General features: G+C 39.9%; 1 protein-coding gene across 1 annotated transcript in view; it reads right to left on the bottom strand.

The window, feature by feature from the left end:
- The window catches only part of LOC125485391 (protein SCAF11-like), a 42,316-nt gene that overhangs the window by 4,604 nt on the left and 19,458 nt on the right, over nucleotides 1-18,254 (bottom strand). The window contains exons 2-6 of the mRNA XM_048607953.1: nucleotides 18,042-18,193; nucleotides 12,633-16,067; nucleotides 9,412-9,764; nucleotides 5,757-6,011; nucleotides 4,712-4,831 (exon numbers count right to left, since the gene is read on the bottom strand). Coding sequence (XP_048463910.1) covers nucleotides 4,712-4,831; nucleotides 5,757-6,011; nucleotides 9,412-9,764; nucleotides 12,633-16,067; nucleotides 18,042-18,193 — 4,315 coding nt within the window. The remainder of the gene's footprint in view (nucleotides 1-4,711; nucleotides 4,832-5,756; nucleotides 6,012-9,411; nucleotides 9,765-12,632; nucleotides 16,068-18,041; nucleotides 18,194-18,254) is intronic.

Genomic DNA, 18,254 nt, shown 5'->3' with positions numbered 1-18,254 from the left:
GAAACTACAAGACAGACTTCATTGGAGAGTGCAGGAGGGCTTGTCCACAGCAGCACGAGGCATACCGAAAAATGAGTCGTCAACCTGGCAAAGCTACAAAACAGGACTAATTGTGTGTCAAACAGCACATGCAGCAAGTAATGGACAAAGTAAAGTGATTCCACAACCAATGAATCAAACTTAAGCTCTTCAGTCCTGCCACGTCTAGCTGTGAACGATGGTCGCGTTTCCTGCCATATCCCTCGATTCCGCTAGTATCCAAAACTTAACTGATTCACTCTTATACAAATACACTGACTTTTATGCTACAATCAGATTGTCTTTGCCTATTTGATGCCATTTCATTTTATGCAACAGGTTGAAGGAAAAGGCGGCCCTCCTTTCTGTGGGTGAATTTTTTCCAGGTCTTTCCCTTAGCTTTCTACAGTTTGCTCTTCTTCTCTCTGTAGGTTGTGCTTATCACATTTGTTTTGATTATTTTTATGGACATCTTCTTTCCTGCCACTTTCTTTACTTATCTACTGAAAATGTTGACAATTACATTTTGTCATTCCCTATCACGCCTCTTATGTAACATGATCTTAACAATGCCAAACAAGTTTCAGTATGTTCTGAATTTTGACATCTTCCAATTATTTAATTCAGCAGAAGATTGTAAACAGCTACAATCACTGTAGAGACTTAACTTTTAAATTTCCACTTTTTAGCAGAAAGGGTAACAGAAGATATCATGTCATTACTGTAACAAAAGTCTAAAAACCATCCTTGTAGGTAACTTAATACTTGAAATCACAAAACAGAACTTTCTTTTTACATTAAGCATAACTGAAAAGCTGGTCACAATTATAATTTAAACCGTCCTTTAGACAGACGTTTAATTCTTCCACCATCAGCCGAAGGTGATTTATAGCTCCCAAGGGTTTTGTTCTTTTCCTTTCTCAGATGGGTACTTTTAAAACCTGTCTTTCACAATTAAGGTCCTTCCCTGGAAATTCTTCCCCCAAAGCAAACTCGGTGCATCTCCCAATATGCTTTAACTCAATCTTTCAATTTCAGCGTGAGCTCCAACCTGCATTCCTGCATGATGATAATAGCACCTTGTTGACCATAGCTGCTCTTCTTCTCCTGGATCCTGGCAGACCAACTTTGTCTGTCAGTTCTTTGCGATATCTTAGACCCTTCTATTTTTCAAGGTCCATCTCCATGGCAATGTGAATTAGATGGCCCTTGATTCAAAGTAAAAATGCTGATTAGCTAAACCTAGCCTGCAGTCAGGTAGACTTCAGGACAAGTCACATTACCTTCTTCCTTTTACCTTAAAGGGAGTCCCAAAAAAAAACTTTATAAATCTCACCGTTGCAACATAGCACAATTTATATATAAACAAATCACAGAAATTTGAGTTCAAACAGGAGGCTACTGCATCCCATCATGTCCATGCCACTGCTAACTTCACCCCTGGGCTGGCTAACTACAGTAACTCCATTCCTGCTTCTTTCCTCTCCTTTGAACATTTCCACCCCAGAAGTACTCAATCGGCCAACCTCAAGTGAATAAACACTACTGTACTCCCTGTACACCCATGATTATGTTGCTAAATTCTGAACAAACGCCATCTAGAAGTTTGCGAACTACACCATCTATACAAAGTAGTAGGATGGATATCTAACAACCATGAGTCAGAATATAGAAAGGGGATAGAGGGTTTGGAGATGTGCTGCAATGAGAACAACCTCTCTCTCAACGTTGGCAAAACTGAAGAGCTGATCACTGACTTCAGAAAGAAAGAAGGAGAACATGTCCCCATCTACATCAACGGAGCAGAGGTTAACAGTCGAGAGCGTTAAGTTCCTAGGAGTGGATCTCCTGCACAGATGCGACGGTCAAGAAGGCATAACAGCGCCTCTTACTCCTCAGGTGGCTCAGGAAATTTGGCATGTCCGTAAGGACCCTCACCAACTTTTATAGATGCATCATAGAAAGCATCCTGTCCAGGCACATAACAGTCTGATATAGAAACTGCTCTGCCCAGGAAGGCAAGAAATTGCAGAAGGTTGTGTATACAGCTCAGACCATCCACGGACTCCATTACACGGCTTGCTGCCAACATCATCAAAAAACCATCGCACTCTGGTAATGCTCTCCTACAACCTCTTCTGTCAAGCAGAAGGTACAGAAGCTTAGATACACTCACCAACAGGTTCAGGAACAGCTTCTTCCCAGCTGTTACAACTGATGAATGGACATTCTAACTTCAAATAATGCTGATCTTGCCAATGTTGATCTTATCTAGTACACACCCATTTGACATAACTTATACGCCTCTGACTAAGTTTCTTTTCCACCGTACGATCTGTACATCTTTGCTTACTAAGATCTGCCTGTATTGCTCGTAAACAAAGCTTTTCACTGTACTTAGGTGAATCAAATCAAATCGAAAGAAACTGATCAACTCAGCTGCAATTATCCTGTAGTAACAAACTTCTCATTTTATGACAATATTTCTTCTAACCTCATCTCATACTCTTTTAGGATGATCCTAAATTTTTGCTCCTATTTGCCTGTTCACCAATCAGTCAAATTAACTGCCAATACTCAGACAATTCCCCAAGAAATTCTGAAAACTTCAAACATGCTTTTTTTTTTCCATTATTCATTCATGGGGTGAGGGCGTCGCTGACCAGGCAGCATTTATTGCCCATCCCTAATTGCCCAGAAGGTAGTTCAGCGTCAACCACATTGCTGTGGGTCTGGAGTCACATGTAGGCCAGACCAGGTAAGGATGGCAGTTTCCTTCCCTAAAGGACATTAGTAAACCAGATGGGTTTTTCCGACAATCAACAATGGATCCATGGTCATCATTAGATTCCTAATTCCAGATAATTTTTTATTGATTTCACATTCCACCATCTGCCGTGGCGGGATTCAAACCTGGGTCTCCAGAAAATTATCTGGGTCTCTAGACTAAGACTCCAGCGATAATACCACACTCCATTGTCTCACCTAATCCAATTAATACTTTTATTTTGCAATCTCCTTGTCATTACTGTCCCCTCCCCATTAACCTCAAAGTACACCTGAGGAGATCAAACATCTAGGTTGTGACTGAGAAAAACAGAAATGTTTATTTGGAAAACATTGAAGACATCCACAGATTTAATCAGGAGCACACAAAGGTGAAGTTGAGGCATCAGAGTAAGTGTACAAACCTAGAAAGATGTCATCTGCTTGACCCTGTTAGTACCACGTCCTTCATGTGGTAGAGTTTGTTGAGTACGCATTAGAATTATCAATATCTCAGATCTCATCGAACCAGAGTAGGTAGCTAGTTATCCTTGATCCTGAGAAACTGCCTAAGATCATCATTCGTTGTTGCACTTCTATAATTCCGTGACCCAGAACGCCCATAATCAAACATAACAGTTGCAGTTTTGGACTGTATAGAGATTCATTATTGCCTGTTTGTTTTTGTATTCAGTATCTACTTCTTTAAAACTCAACTGAAACCAAAAAATGCTGGAGATCACAGCAGGTCAGGCAGTATCCATGGAGAGACAGCAAGCAAGAGCTGAAGTGAAGTGTGGAGGGGGCAGCATTACTGCAATAGTATGGGGCCAGGGTTTGGAGTGCTGGGGGAGAAAGGATGTTGATAGTTCAGACTAAGCGATTGGAATATGAGAATGGCTGATCGATGGTGTGTCTGTCAGACTGGGAAGAACAGACAGTCCCACTGGGGTGGGAGGGGAGGAGACAGGACATGGTAACAGAGAATGTAACAAGCAAAGCTAAAAGAAAGGGAAGGAATGGGTTCACAATTTGAAGGCGTCGACCTCAATACCGAGCCCAGAAGATTGTAAACTGCCTAGTTTGAAGGCGAGATGTTGTTCCTCCAGTTTGCACTGTGATTCACTGGAGCACTGCAGCATGCTCAGGACAGACAAGTGGGCATGAAGGAGGAATCCTTAAAGATCAAGGACATCAGTATCGTACATTTCTACACCTCCACTCTATTAAAAAGATGACCAACTTTGGTATATTTCCATCACCCCTTCTTGTATCAAATATGCTAATCTGCCTTCATGTTCAGTGAAACTGAATTTTCACCATAAAACCATCTCCTAACCCATTAATGTATTCACATCACTTCCTGCAATTTTCTGTCATTTGTCATTTTCCATGGCTGTCTGCAAACTTATTATTTATGCTGAACTCGTATCTAAATTATTTATGTACATAGAGAAGAGTTCAAACATGTCCTTGGCATAAACTACACTATGCAAATGTGAAACATCCATTTGCTCTTCTCTATCAATCTTAGCATATTATCAACATCATGTTTGCTGAATTCACCTCGTGCATCCCATCAGTAATTTTCTCAATGAATTTGATTAAATTGTAAGCGTGACCTCCTTTACAAATCCCTGCTGCATTTCCTTGACTAACCAATGTTTTTTAAGTGCTCATTAATGTCTGTGGTCCTATCACTGATATACAAGATATTCAGGTGAATAACTGCACCTATCCATTTCATGTACCTCAGTGCACCGAGATTACCAATCTAAAAACACGATAACCAAAGAAATAATTAAATTACCAAGGGTAGATATCCAAGGCATACAATCCTATGACATGAAGTTTGTACTCTCCCACTTAAAAAAATCCTACTCATCAGTAATGCTGTGGAAAACTATAATCCATTTTGAAACATTACCTTATCGACGGCCTTGCGGACAATTTCTTTATATTCATCCTTGGTAATCTCCTTCTTTTGGTAATAAGGCTTGATGGCTAGTTTCACTTCTTCTACAGCCCTTTCTTGAATTGTACATTTCTACACATTGGAAAGGAAAAGCACTTAAGTTGTACTCTCAACATCAAACAGTGTTTACAGAACTGAAATTCGAGCATTAGTCACATCAATCATAGAATCCCTACAGTATGGAAACAGGGCATTCAGCCCAACAAGCCCACACTGACTCTCTGAAGAGCATTCCACCCAGATTCACCACCTACCCCACACCCTATCCCTGTAACCCTGCATTTCCCATGGCTAATCCGTCTAGCCTACACCTCAATGGGTGACCCACCTAACCTGCGCATCTTTGGACTGTGGGAGGAAACCGGAGCACCCGGAGGAAACCCACGCAGACACGGGGAGAATGTGCAAACTCCACACAGACAGTCACCGGAGGGTGGAATCGAACCTGCGTCCCTGGCTCTGTGAGGCAGCAGTGCTAACCACTGAGCCATCATGCCAGACAGCAATAATAAACTAATGCGCATCAAGGAACAATGAAATTGTATTACATGAGACATATATATACTTTTTAGTTTGCAGGTTCATAAACTTTTAAAAGATTACAAGTGAAGATGTACACATGCAAAACGTCAGGCAGAAGATACAGAAACCCGAACACATGGACTAGCAGGTTCAGGAACAGCTTCTTCCCAGCCATTATTAGACTGGCGACTGGACGCTCTAGCCTCAAATAATGTTGATCTTGCCTAGTGCGTGCCCTGTATGCCTCTGTCTAAGTCTTTTTACAACCTCTGATCTGTACATCCCTGCTTAATTGTAAACAAAGCTTTTCACTGTACTTCAGTACATGCGACAATAAATCAACCAACAAGTAGAAACAAATCTATGTTAATTTAAAGATCTGAGAATATTTTAAAAAAACCTCATATTCAAGTCAAAGTGGTATTAACTCTCTTGCCATATGGGAAGTAAAATTGTTTGGAAATAAATCAATTACCGATTCTGCAGGACTTGCCTTGTCCTTTTTGGGCTTTTCTGTTTCAAATTCTTCCTTCAAGCTTTCTTTTTCCACTGCAGGCTTTGAAGTTGAAAGAGATGCAAAGACTTGTTGAACAGACTGAAAGGTTGAAGGGGAGACATCTATAGAAAGTGGAAGTTGCATGGCCTTGCTGGACTCTCCAGCTGTACTGGGTACAGTGGCAGCACTACTTTGCACATCCACCTCTGAAACACTACATGGAGTAGGGATGACCTAAAACAAGAGTGAAGCAAAATATCAAACACTTAATAGTCATCCATGTAAGCAGCAAAAAGTAAGTTCACAAATATAAAACAGAACATTGAATGAAACAAAAACAGAAACTGCTAGGAAAACTTAGCAGGTCTGGCAGCATCTGTGGACAGAAAGCAGAGTTAACATTTTGGGTCCAGTGACCCTTCTTCTCTCCACAGATGCTGCCAGACCTGCTAAGTTTTCCCAGCAGTTTCTGTTTTTGTTTCATTCAATGTTCTGTCTTTCCAGCAATTTCTGTTTTTGTTTCTGATTTCCAGCATCTACAGTTCTTTCAGTTTTTTTTAAAAGAACATTTAATGAAGTAGTTGTGTTATTAGTTTATAAAGACCATGACACACAAATGTCATCAAAAGACAAAAACCCAATGGGCTGCTTTCCTTCCAGAGTTTTGAGGCCATGTATGTTTTGACTGTAACTGAACACAAACGTCCATATGTGTAATATTATACCAAAGAAACATGAGTTCAATTCCAGAAGGCAGAACTTAGCGCAAATCTTCTAGGTAGGTTGTCATGATAGTGGATAACAAAATATACAATTAATGTAATCATATTGACTGGGCATCGTACACCTGTTTTGGCACAGAACAAACAGACCCCACAAAGATCTTCCAGGGACACAGGAGGTTGGCACTATTATTTTTATAAAAATACAATCCTAATCTATGTAGCCACAGCTCTTTTTATGTTGCTGAGCATTCAAGAGAATGGAAAACATCTATTCTCACCATAGTTATTTTTCTAATGAACATGTTCAGAGATGGCATTTCACACCTTTGGAGCATGTGAGACTTGAACCTGCATCTCCTGGCCCAGAGGCAGGGACAGTACCACAAGTGCCCTGCTCTTATTTTTCTTAAAAAGGGTAGGTGACAAATTAGGTTCAATGCAGGTAAATATGATGTGGTGTATTTTGGTGAAAGAACATGAAGATTCAATGTAAAATATAGGGTATTATGTTAAAAGGTGTGCAAGGGCACAAGCAGTTAATAAAGCAGACAGTGTTCTAGGTTTTACTAATATAGGCAGAGAGTACAGGAACATCCAGATAATGCCAAACTAGTGTAAGACACAGCCAGACCTCAGCTAGAATATTGAGTACAGTCGTGGGTGCCACACTTTGGAAGGATGTGAACATATTGGAGAGAATGCAGAATAGGCGTACAAAACTGGTTCTTGGGATGAGAAACCACAGTTACAAAGAACAATTAGAGAGGTTGTTTACCAGGAGTCTGGACAATGTAGATTGGGAGAAATCTGTAAAAGGATTGGGAATCAGTGGGCACAGACTTAAAGTAATTTGCAAAAGAAACAAAGGCGATGAGAGAAGATACTGTTTCTCACAGCAAGCAGTTAAGGCCTGTAAGTGTGGTGGAAGCAGTTTCAACTGAGGCATTCAAGAGGGCACTGGATGATCTTCTGAATGTGATCAATATATAGGGTTACAGAAGAGAGCCAGGAGAATGGGGCTAAGATGTAATGCTCATTCAGACAGCCAGTACATATCCAATGGAATAGCATCCTTCAGTACTAAAACGATTTCAAAATTCTGAGAGTAAATCAGTACCAACCTCAGAAATTCAGCAAAGGTTAAGAGTGGGCACTGATTGTGGGTGAAAGCCTGCCTTCTACTGTAAAACTGATCAACCAGAAAATCCAAAATACAATGAGTAACCTGAGTCGTACGATCAGGTTAATGACGAAATGTACACCAAACCCCAGAACTAGATGACCAAGATTTATTACAAGCATCATTCAAATCAAAATCAAATAAGTGTAACTATTTATTTTCTTTAAACAAATGAAGTACACATGCCCTAAGACTAAAATCAATTGAGCTGAAATGGTGTTACCATTTACTATGTCCAGAAATGTATAAATACAACTTCAAAAAAAATTCTCAGATATGGGTAACAACTTGCTGGTCTCTCGAAGATAGAGGTAGCTCAGAAGGCCATTTTTGGTGACGACACATGGCCAATCACAGAATGCTATCATATAACGTGCAAGCTAAACAAGGTAAGGGGTTCAGGTTCCCTCACGTGAAGGACATTACAGGAGCAGTAAGATTTCACAACGATCTGGACGATTTATGGTACAATCCATATTTAACTGATTTATTGAATTCAATTTTCCAAATTCACAAGTTGGGGTTTTAATCTATTAGCTCCGGGATTGTAGTAAAGCAACACAATCATTTCGCTTCTGTCCTTTCAAAAGGTGAAAGCTATTTTACTTCTTGCCTCATAGTATATGAGAATTGCTGGCAAGGCTAGTATTTTTTGCCTGCCCCTAATTTCTCAAGAAGATAGCGATGGACTTCTTGTATCACAAGAATCCAAGCTGCATTCAAGGCCCCAGTGTTCTTCTAGGTGCTAGCGGTCACAGGATTGGAAGGTGGTGATGAAGGAAGCTTGGCAAATTGAAGTATGTCTTGTAGGTGGTACACATTGCTGCCGCTGTGTGTCAATTAAGCCGATCGCTAGCTACTGGATAGAATTGACCCTTCCAAGTATTTCTGGACCTGTATCATCCACGCAAGCAGTACGCTTGACTTGTGCCATGTGCATAACTGACAGAATGGACAAATGTTGAGGAGTAGGAAGGGGAATAATTCACTGCAGATTCTCAGCTTCTGACATCTTTTATTGTGGTATCATTTAGTTAGTTCAACTCAGTTTTGGTCAATGAATTCCCCATGATTTTGGTGTCAATGCAGTCTAACAAATTGTTTTGGCTAAACCATAACAATTCTTAGAAGGTTTGAATGGAGACTGCACATGCTGGAACAAAACAGTATATCAATAAGGAGGCTTAAAGAGTACCTATTAGACTCTGATTTTTTTTTTTGACGACATGGGTGTCACTGGCAAGGCCAGTATTTGTTGCCAATCTCTAACTGCTCTTGAACCAAGTCACTAACTGGGTCATTTCACAAGAACAGCAGATTTCCTTCCCTAAAAGATATTAGTGAACCAGGTGGCTTTTCACAACTGTTGGCGATTGTTGCTATGGTCACCACTGGAGTGGCTTTCAATTCCAGACTTGAAACTTTGTGTTCCTTCACTGTTACTTGTTCAAAATCAAATCTTTTCCAACAGCAATATAGCTTCTCTGTACCCCAAGGACTGCAGCAATTCATATATTTGGCTGACCATAAATTGTCCATGGGAACTAGGGATGGGCAATAAATGCTAGTCCAGCCACAACACCCAAATTGCGTGAACAAATAAACTTTCTAATTGATTGGAAAAGGAAATCTGAGCCCTGAAAACACCAATACTTCCCTCTGATCTTGTCTATCTGAGAGTCTCGAACATTGGAAAACGGCATTCATGTCCTTACGCTGGAGAACTTACTTGAGATTGTGCCATGTCATGTTGCTGAATCGCATAGTTCACCGATTGGGCTGGTGGAGGTGGAGGTGGTGGCGGAGGCGGGCTGTTAGGCAGGTTTCCAGCTCCAGTTGGTTGCACTGCAGGGAGTCCTGCATGCACGTTCAGCGGAGGAGGAGGGTGGATGTATGGATGGAAATGCATTAGCGGGGGTGGTGGGTGGACGCTCATTGGAAATGGAAAGACATTCATTGGCTGGGGGGGTGCATTCATTGGCTGGGGTAAAACGGGTGGATGCATTATATTAACTGACTGCTGAGAACCATTCATTTGCTGATTTGCTTGGTCATTGAATCCTGGCACTCCATGCGATGAATCTGTCAAGTAAATAAGAGAAATTAATGGAGAGATATTGAGGCATCTTAGATCATTCTTCACTTTTAATTTAATTTAATTTAAAGAAAACTGAGACTGATAGTTTATTTTAAGCCAAGGAATAAGCAATGTGGAGCACAGATCACACATTCAGTCACTGAATGAGTGAGCAACCAAGAGGGACTAAACGACATACACCTTCTCCAAGAAACAGTCGCTTTTTGAGTACATACACTTGTTCCCTATTTTGTATAGCTGAGCAACTGCAACAGTTAAGTACTCAAGTCAAGACTCCTCCTCCCCAAGTTTATTCACATATCTTTCTGAATTGGATCATTATATAATGATGGGGGACTGTAGAAGATGGGTATTAAACCACAGGATGACAGAAAATGTAGGAAAATTGACTCAGCTGGTGGGTGTTGACAAGACTGTAGTTTAGGCTGTCTAAGGGATTCTGGGATGGAACTGAAAGTGCAGGTTAATTGAGTATGTATAATAAAACATATTTATTAAATTGCTTCGCAAAGCAATGTCAAACATAGAAAAGAGAGAGAGAGAGTCAGGAAACCATTAACTGATATCCAATTTACACAATGTCATGAAACATTTTGCATTGTTAAAGGTGTTATATAAATTTGCATTGCATGTTTGCTGCTTCTTCAGCCATCAAACCATTCAAGGCAGTGTCTAAATCAAGACTAACAGGTCAAAGTTTTAACTTTATAATCACTTTATTTTCCCCTAATCAGTTTCCTTCATATTTAGCAAGTAACAAGCAAGGGTTCCAAAGAAGAGTCATATTGGACTCAAAACACTAACTCTTTCTCTCTCCAGTTTTGACTGACCTGTTCAGTTTTTCCAGCAATAGTTCTTATATTAGAGAATAACATGATTTGTCATTCACACGGACTTCACGTCCACTGTGACCCCAAAAGCAAACGCCTGGCCATTGAATAACAGTTACTGGAAGTATTAATTTTCAGAACAACTTGTAAGAATTCAGAAATTAAGCTCTTGAAGTAATAATTCATTCATGTGATTTCACAAAAATGCATCCAAACTATCCTCAATCCTTTTGTATTTTCTCCACATGGAAAGACTGCGAACCGGTGGTGTTATAATAACCTAAATGAGTAGATCCCAAGATGTTTGATCTTCTTAAAGCAATCCTTTCAGCTTTAGCTTAAAACCATAAAGCTAAAGACCTAATTTCAAACAATTCTCTAAGTGTGTTTTGACAGTTTTACAAGTAAATTACCTGGAAAGATAAACATCTATTTACCAAATTATTTTACCCATGATGAAAATCTTCAAAATGATCTTACCATCAGACACAGTCATGTGCTATATAAACTAGTGACACAGGTGCCTTTTGTTCGGATGCTAAAATTTAAGCAAAATTACTGAATCTCTAATAAATAGAAAGAAAGCTAAAGCTGCAGCTGAAGTGAGGCCCACTTATTTATGATTGTTTTGATGATTTTGATTTATTTTTGTCACAGGTACCTACAGAAGTGAAAAGTTTTGTTTTGCATACAGTACAGGCAGATCATACCATACAAAGACCATAGGGTGACAGACCAGAGTGAGGAATACAAAGTTACAGCTGCAAAGAACGTGCACTAAAAGCAATATCAACACTGTATTTGAAATTTGAGTGGTCCATTGAGAAGTCTAATAACAGCAGGGAAGAAGCTGCTCTGGAACCCGTGGGTTTGTGTGTATAAGCTTTTGTATCTTCTGCCTGATGGAAGAGATTATAACCGGGGTGGGAGGGGTATTTGATGATGTTGGTTGCCATTTTGAGGTAGTGAAAAGTACAGATGGAATCAATGGATGGAAGGTTGGCTCGTGAGATGGTCTGGGCGGTGTTCAAAACTCTGTAGTTTCTTACCGTTTTGGGCAGAGCAGTTGTCATATCAAGCCATGACGCGTCCAGATAGAATGCTTTCTATGGTGCATCTGTAAAGTTAGGGATAGTCCTTATGGACATGCTGAATTTCCCTAGTCCCCTGAGGAAGAGGAGGCATTGTTGTACCTTCTTGACCACATTAAGATGACAATTAAATGTACACTAATAACTTAGATAAATGTAGCTATGAGCAGTTTCTCGAAGCATGAAGGGAACTGTAGCAAATACTACAGGCATTATGGGATATGAAGCTAATTCTGTGGGAACCTAGCAAAGACTGTAAATTGCAAAACTGAACATAGAAACATAGAAAATAGAAGCAGGAGAAGATGGTTTGAGCCTGCTTAGTTATTCAATGTGATCATGGTTGATCATCCAATTCAATCTCCTATTACCACTTTCTCCCCTTACCCTTTGATCCCTTTAATCCCCAGTACTATACAGGGGGTCCCTGATTTATAAACACCACGCTTAGGAATGCTCATACTCATCAATGCAATCTCATACGGGGGTGTAATTTTAAAGCCCTGACATGTGAACATTTTCCCTTCTTTAAAATAATTCATGTTATCAATTATTCACATGAAATAGCCATTTGCTAAAGGTAACATTCTTCCTTCTTGTGGTGTGATTTCTAAAATTAGATATGATCTTCAGCGAAAGGATTGCTGAGTTACAAGTCAGTAAAGAAAATATTTTTCAACATTAAAAATAATAGCATTACACTAGTCACAAAAAACTATATAAATTATTCTCCTTTGTAGATAACAAACTATCAGGTTTCAATATTTATTGTTCTTCTTGTTTACAACAGTGTTTGATGCAATCTTCATTTTAGCAATAAGGAACATTTATCTGAAAAGCATAGTTCAGTATTTGGAAAAACTGGTACCACACAAATTTTCAAAAGGTTTCTGGATGCTTTCACAAACAAATAGATAACAGAAATACCTACCTTGCTCTGTTGAAGCCTGGTACTGTTCCTCATCAGTTCCTCTCCAGCTTGACTGCGTGCTTGAAGCCTGCCTTCCCCTATTGGCATAGTAATTTTGGACATCAGCTGGCAGGGTCTTCCTTGCGTTCCAACTGGAGAAAGATGACCATCCAGAACGGTCACGGGCCTCAGAAGATGCATTTGATTCACCTCGCCATCTATTTTGTTGATGGTCGTTATATCGACGGGGTCCAGTTCCTTGATATTTCCCTGAATTATTTTGCTCGCCTGAGAAATTTGACCTTCGGTTCTGCCATGGCAATTCACTTTGGTCAGCATGAAAGGAGCCTCCCCGGAAACGCCCACGACCACGCTTCCAACCAAAGTTCCTATTACCCCAAGAGTCATCTCTTTCATATCTATTTTCTTCCCATTTAGCATCATTCCTGTAGTCATTTTCTCTCATACTGACATCAGAAGATGCCTGGACTTGTTCCACTACCCATTCAGGGTTCCGATCATCTATATACTCACTAGTAGTTGACTGCTCATCTGGATATCTATTAGGCTGTGGGAATTCTCTACTCCTATTATTTTTTCTGAATCTATCATAACCTCTTGGCCTTTCCCAGTCATTCATTCTGGGTCTGTCCTTTCCTCGAATATTTCTCCAGCTGTCATCGATGTATCTGTCTCTTCTGCCTGGAGAAAAATTAGGTTTCTCTTCCTTCTCTCCAGAATAATATCTTTTTCTGGATCTAGATCGTGACCTAGAGCGTGGTCTATCTTTTCTTCCTCTTTCTACTTCAGGGTTCCTCTTCTCAGCTTCACTTGCAAGTTCTTCTTTTTCTCTCTCTTTACTGGGAGATCTGGACCTTTTCCTAGAAGATGGAGACGCTTGGTTGCTCCGGTCCCCATCTTCTCCTTTTGAGCGATTTCTTTCATGCAAAGGTCTGTCCGAGTGACTATGATGGTCTTTACCCAAAGATCTGGGCCTTCCTGGTGATCTTCCTCGCGACCTGGACCTTCCCCGCGACCTGGACCTGGACCTTCCTCGCGACCTGGACCTAGACCTTCCCCTTGACCTGGACCTGGACCTGGACCTTCCTCGCGACCTGGACCTGGACTTGGACCTGGACCTTCCTCGTGACCTGGACCTTGCTCGTGATCTGGACCTGGACTTTCCATGCGATATGGTCCTAGACCTGGATCTACCTTGTGACTTGGATCTGGACCTTCCTCGTGACCTGGAACTGGATCTGCCCCGTGATCTGGAACTAGATCTTACTTGTGGCTGGGAGCCAGACCCAGATCGTCCCTGGGATTTGGACCTGGATCTTTTCCGTTCACGTTTTCTTTCCTTTTCTGGAGACCAAGTTGTGGACGCTGCATGGAACCTAGACTTGCGGCGTGGTATGTCTTTTCCTTTCTGTTCTACTGTTCTCTTAAGTTCAATTTCAGGAAGTCCTTGCCCTGTGTTTTCGTTATTGGTATTTTCAAAAGTGACATCTGGCAGCAATACAGTGTGACTAGGATCAGAGGATAAAGCAGAACTTGCTTCATTTTCTTTTGTTGCTTTTTGAGATTCGTGATCAGCTACAGCCATTTGATGGTCATTGATGGGTGAATCACATTCCATAGCCACTACTTCATTGTTATCCAAATTAAAGTCCTCAGCACCACCACAGCCAGCCCCATCAATTAACGACTCAGATTTGGTTCTTTTATCATTATTGGTATGGTCTCTCTCTGGAGTCACTTGTTTGAAATCAGATTCATTGAAGATTCCACGTTTTAGGCTTTCACCTTCTGCAGTTTTTCCAGGAATTTCATCAGGTAACTTGTGAGCAATATCATTTTTCCAATCAGCTGCCTGTGACGGTTTACTTAAAATTTGCTCCTGGTTCATCTCAAACTGCTGAGGTTCAATATTCCCTGAGCTAATCTCACTTTTCACATTGTCATTCTCCACAAACTTATGAGGATCTTCAACTGAAGACTGCTGACTGATACCAACCTTACAATCAGATATTTGCTCATGACAAGGTAAAACTTCTGTGGAATCTGTATCAGATCGCTTCAGTTTTATATTTTCCAAGGCTACTTCACTCTCTGGATAGTTGTCTTCCAAAAACATTTCAGGAGTATCTGTGTACTGCCGCCCAATAGCTTGAGAATCAGGTGTTTCTTCAGTACTTAGCTTTTTCAGAGAACCCATTTTTTTAAACATCTCAGGTTTGATATTCTCTAAAGACATTTCCCTCATCAGATCACTATCCTCCATGAATTTTCCAGGAATTTCAATAAATGATTCTGTAGCAACAGCACTTTTACAATCAGATGTATGATGAGCTTGATCTGGATCCTCTTCAACTTTTACAGATACTGTTTCCTCTAACTGCTCAGAATTAATACTCTTTGAAGACATTTTACCCTTGGGATGGGTATCTTTAACATATTTTTCTGGGCTTTCAACAGTAGATTGCTTCCCAGTATCATCCTCACAAGTGTTGTTCATTCTTTGTCCGAATTCTACCACTTTAGAGCGTTCAGAATTTTGATCATTTACAAGTGCCTTGTTTCCCACATCAGCAATATCTTCATTTGATGGACTCCCAAGATATTCTGTTTGACCAATGCTTTGATCACTGCTGGTCACATCGATATGAGATACATCTTCACTGAGAGAACAAATTCCATTTTTTGAACTACTCTGTTCCTTTTCAATAAATTCTGTGTCACTGTTTTCTGCTGAATTACCTGAGTTGGGCTCCACACAACTTCCACAATTTTTATCATCAGTAGTCGGTGGAAGATTTGAGTTTCCTGAGACTTCAATATTAAACTGGTCAATGTTTGATGCACAGTCTTCTTCACTGACAGGCGAATTTTTATTTTCTACATGATCACGCTCTTTTTCATTCTCTTCTTCATTATCCTTCTCTACTGAAGTGATGCGATCACTGCAATCATTAGACGATGAATGGCTTGCATCACTATTATCCAGATTGCTCAATGGCTCTTCAGCAGAGACAGCAGGTTGAGGCTGATATTCGGTTTCACTGACAAAAGGACTATCATTTGGATCTGAACTACTAGGACTTGATTTCTTACAGGAACTACGCGTAACTCTGGTCTTCTTTTTATCAGAGGGAGTTTTATATTGTTCAGTCTCCAGTTTCCTTTTTGACTTTTGCTTTCCACCCCTTTTGGGTGGCGTTCTTGCACATTCTGGGGATGTTGTAGGACCTGAGGCACTGGAGCTTGACTGAGAGCGCTGAGCAGAGCTGGCAGATTTATCCAATTTTTCTGCATTACTGATGCGCATTGATCTTCTTCTGCCCGGAGTCGTTTCATTATTCCCTGCATTAGTACTACCGGATGCTCCAGACAGATTCTTTTTCTCTCCACCTCCTCTGGTGCCTGCAAGTGCACACACCTTGCCAGGAAAATGAACTGGTCAAAAATAAACAGCATATACTCAATTACAGGCTCCTAATGCAAATATTAAAATATTATTACTTTACTGAAACCCATTTTATGAACTGAGAAAAATACCCAATTGCTGATAACTGCAACCTGCTGAAACCCCATTCCCAATGGCAGTATGGTGCTATCTACAGAACATGAACTGCAGTGATTCAAGAAGGCAGCTCATCAACTTAAGAGCAACTAGGGACACATAATAATAAATGCTGACCCAATCAGCGACACTCATGTTCCACAAGAGAATAAAAAAAATTCTTTAAAACACTACAAAGGAAATCTTACTGGTTATATTACTTAATCTTCACAGAGGAACCTCAGACAGTGAAGGTTATTGTGTTGTTGGCAGGGGGTTGCATTAATTATAGCATGGGACATCAATGCTGGGAAATAAAATATTTTCTGACTTCATACACTCTAGATCAGATATTGTCCATGCTAAAAACCTCTCCATTGCTTAAAGTCGTCTCAGGAGAGAATTCCCACTGCCTACTCTGTGCACCTTTGTACGTGCAATATTGTTAATTTAAATAAGTTCTGTGCTGTAAGAACATTTCCTCTAAAAATTTCTCACAATTAATTCAGCCAAAACAAATGTATTTGGCAAAGAGAAGAAACCCCATTCCTAATAGCTGGAACAGGAAAGACCTTTGCTTTAAAAGGTGAAATGACTATTTACCAATGCACTGTACCATGCAGCCCTCTGAAATGAATAATTAAACAGTTAGGCTTATTTATCAAATTTTGTTAACTTGCTTTTTGAACGTTGTGCTCATTTAAGAGTGTTGTTAGCTTTCTTGTTTCTTGGTCGATAGTTGCCAATTCTAATAACAAACTTATACAGCAGAGCACATTCTAAGGGACAATCCCATACAGTGTCAAAAGTACACGGCACCATTAGTTATGCTAAACTGAGATCCTAGCTTCCTAACCGGGCGAGAACGAGGATTCATCCAGCATTCAAAAAGCAGCAGAAAACTCATCAGTGACCAGTTTTATATTCTTCCTTTAGGTGTTCCAGTGTGTGAAATCCTGCTGTGCATAGGACAAAGCAGCTGACTTGTTTGTCTACTCCAACTACCCCACCAATTCAAAATACCAACTATACAGAAAATTTTGAGGCATTTAAAAGATGTACCAGGGTGCTACATAAATGCAAATTCAATCAGTTTACTCAAGGAGTAGATAGCAATTTTAATAAAGATATTGTCAGTGGATGACTAAGGAAATTCTATGAAATAGCATTCAATGTAGAAGTTAATAAAACACATTCCCTTTACATAACTTCTGGTGTTTCCTTGCAGTTACATCGATAATAGCTTTGTAACTGCTCTACCATTTTTAAATGTCAATATGGCTTCTATTATGTTTTATCCTGATAGCTGTCAGTAAACCTGACACCTGAAACTTTTACTGGTCAGTTTCATCCTCTACTTGAATAGGCAGTGGTAATACTGTGCTAGTAGTTATTCTTCAATTATTCCATTTGAAGGGAACCATTACATTCAGTACTCTCACAGGATAGTTTTAGAGAAATCAAGCCATTTTATTTTCAATTAAGCCTGTAATTACAAAGATATTAGGGCATTTATCAAGTTGTAAAAAATTATATTTTTCACTGTTCTTTTATCAATTGGACCGAACAGAATTTCCAATATTACGAGTGGTATTAATAAATGAGTTTACAAGAATATCTGTTTAGCATCCAAACTCACTTAATGGCTTCAAAAAAAGTTGGAGAAGTCAAGAATAAAACTGTCAATGCAATTAAGCAAAACGACCGCTTGTAAAGAAAAAGAATTTCAAATAGTTTCTAACAAAGTACTCCCAATTTTGGATGTATAATTTTGAAGCATAAATGTTGAACAGTGCAAACCATTAAGGTTTCAAAATCAGGAAGTACCTAGATAGGGGTTGTCTTTGAGTTGGAAATAAGAATCTCACCAGAACGTGCCAGTGCAAATGGGTTTGACGGAAACACAGTTTCTGACATCAGATCTTGCTGCAGGACAGCAGTTGCTGCTTCATCATATTCAACAGAAATGGAGTCTATGCCGTATCTGTAAGATAACCAACAAAATATTGGCTTTTCGGCTCTGACACATGGAGCAAAGGAAGTCTGTTGTACTAGATCAAATACTCAATTTCTGTATTTCA

Source organism: Rhincodon typus, chromosome 18, assembly GCF_021869965.1.
Source record: "Rhincodon typus isolate 14 chromosome 18, sRhiTyp1.1, whole genome shotgun sequence".
Taxonomy (NCBI): Eukaryota; Metazoa; Chordata; class Chondrichthyes; order Orectolobiformes; family Rhincodontidae; genus Rhincodon; species Rhincodon typus.
Note: the sequence above shows the minus strand (reverse complement) of the source record. Positions and strands in the feature narration are given on the sequence as shown.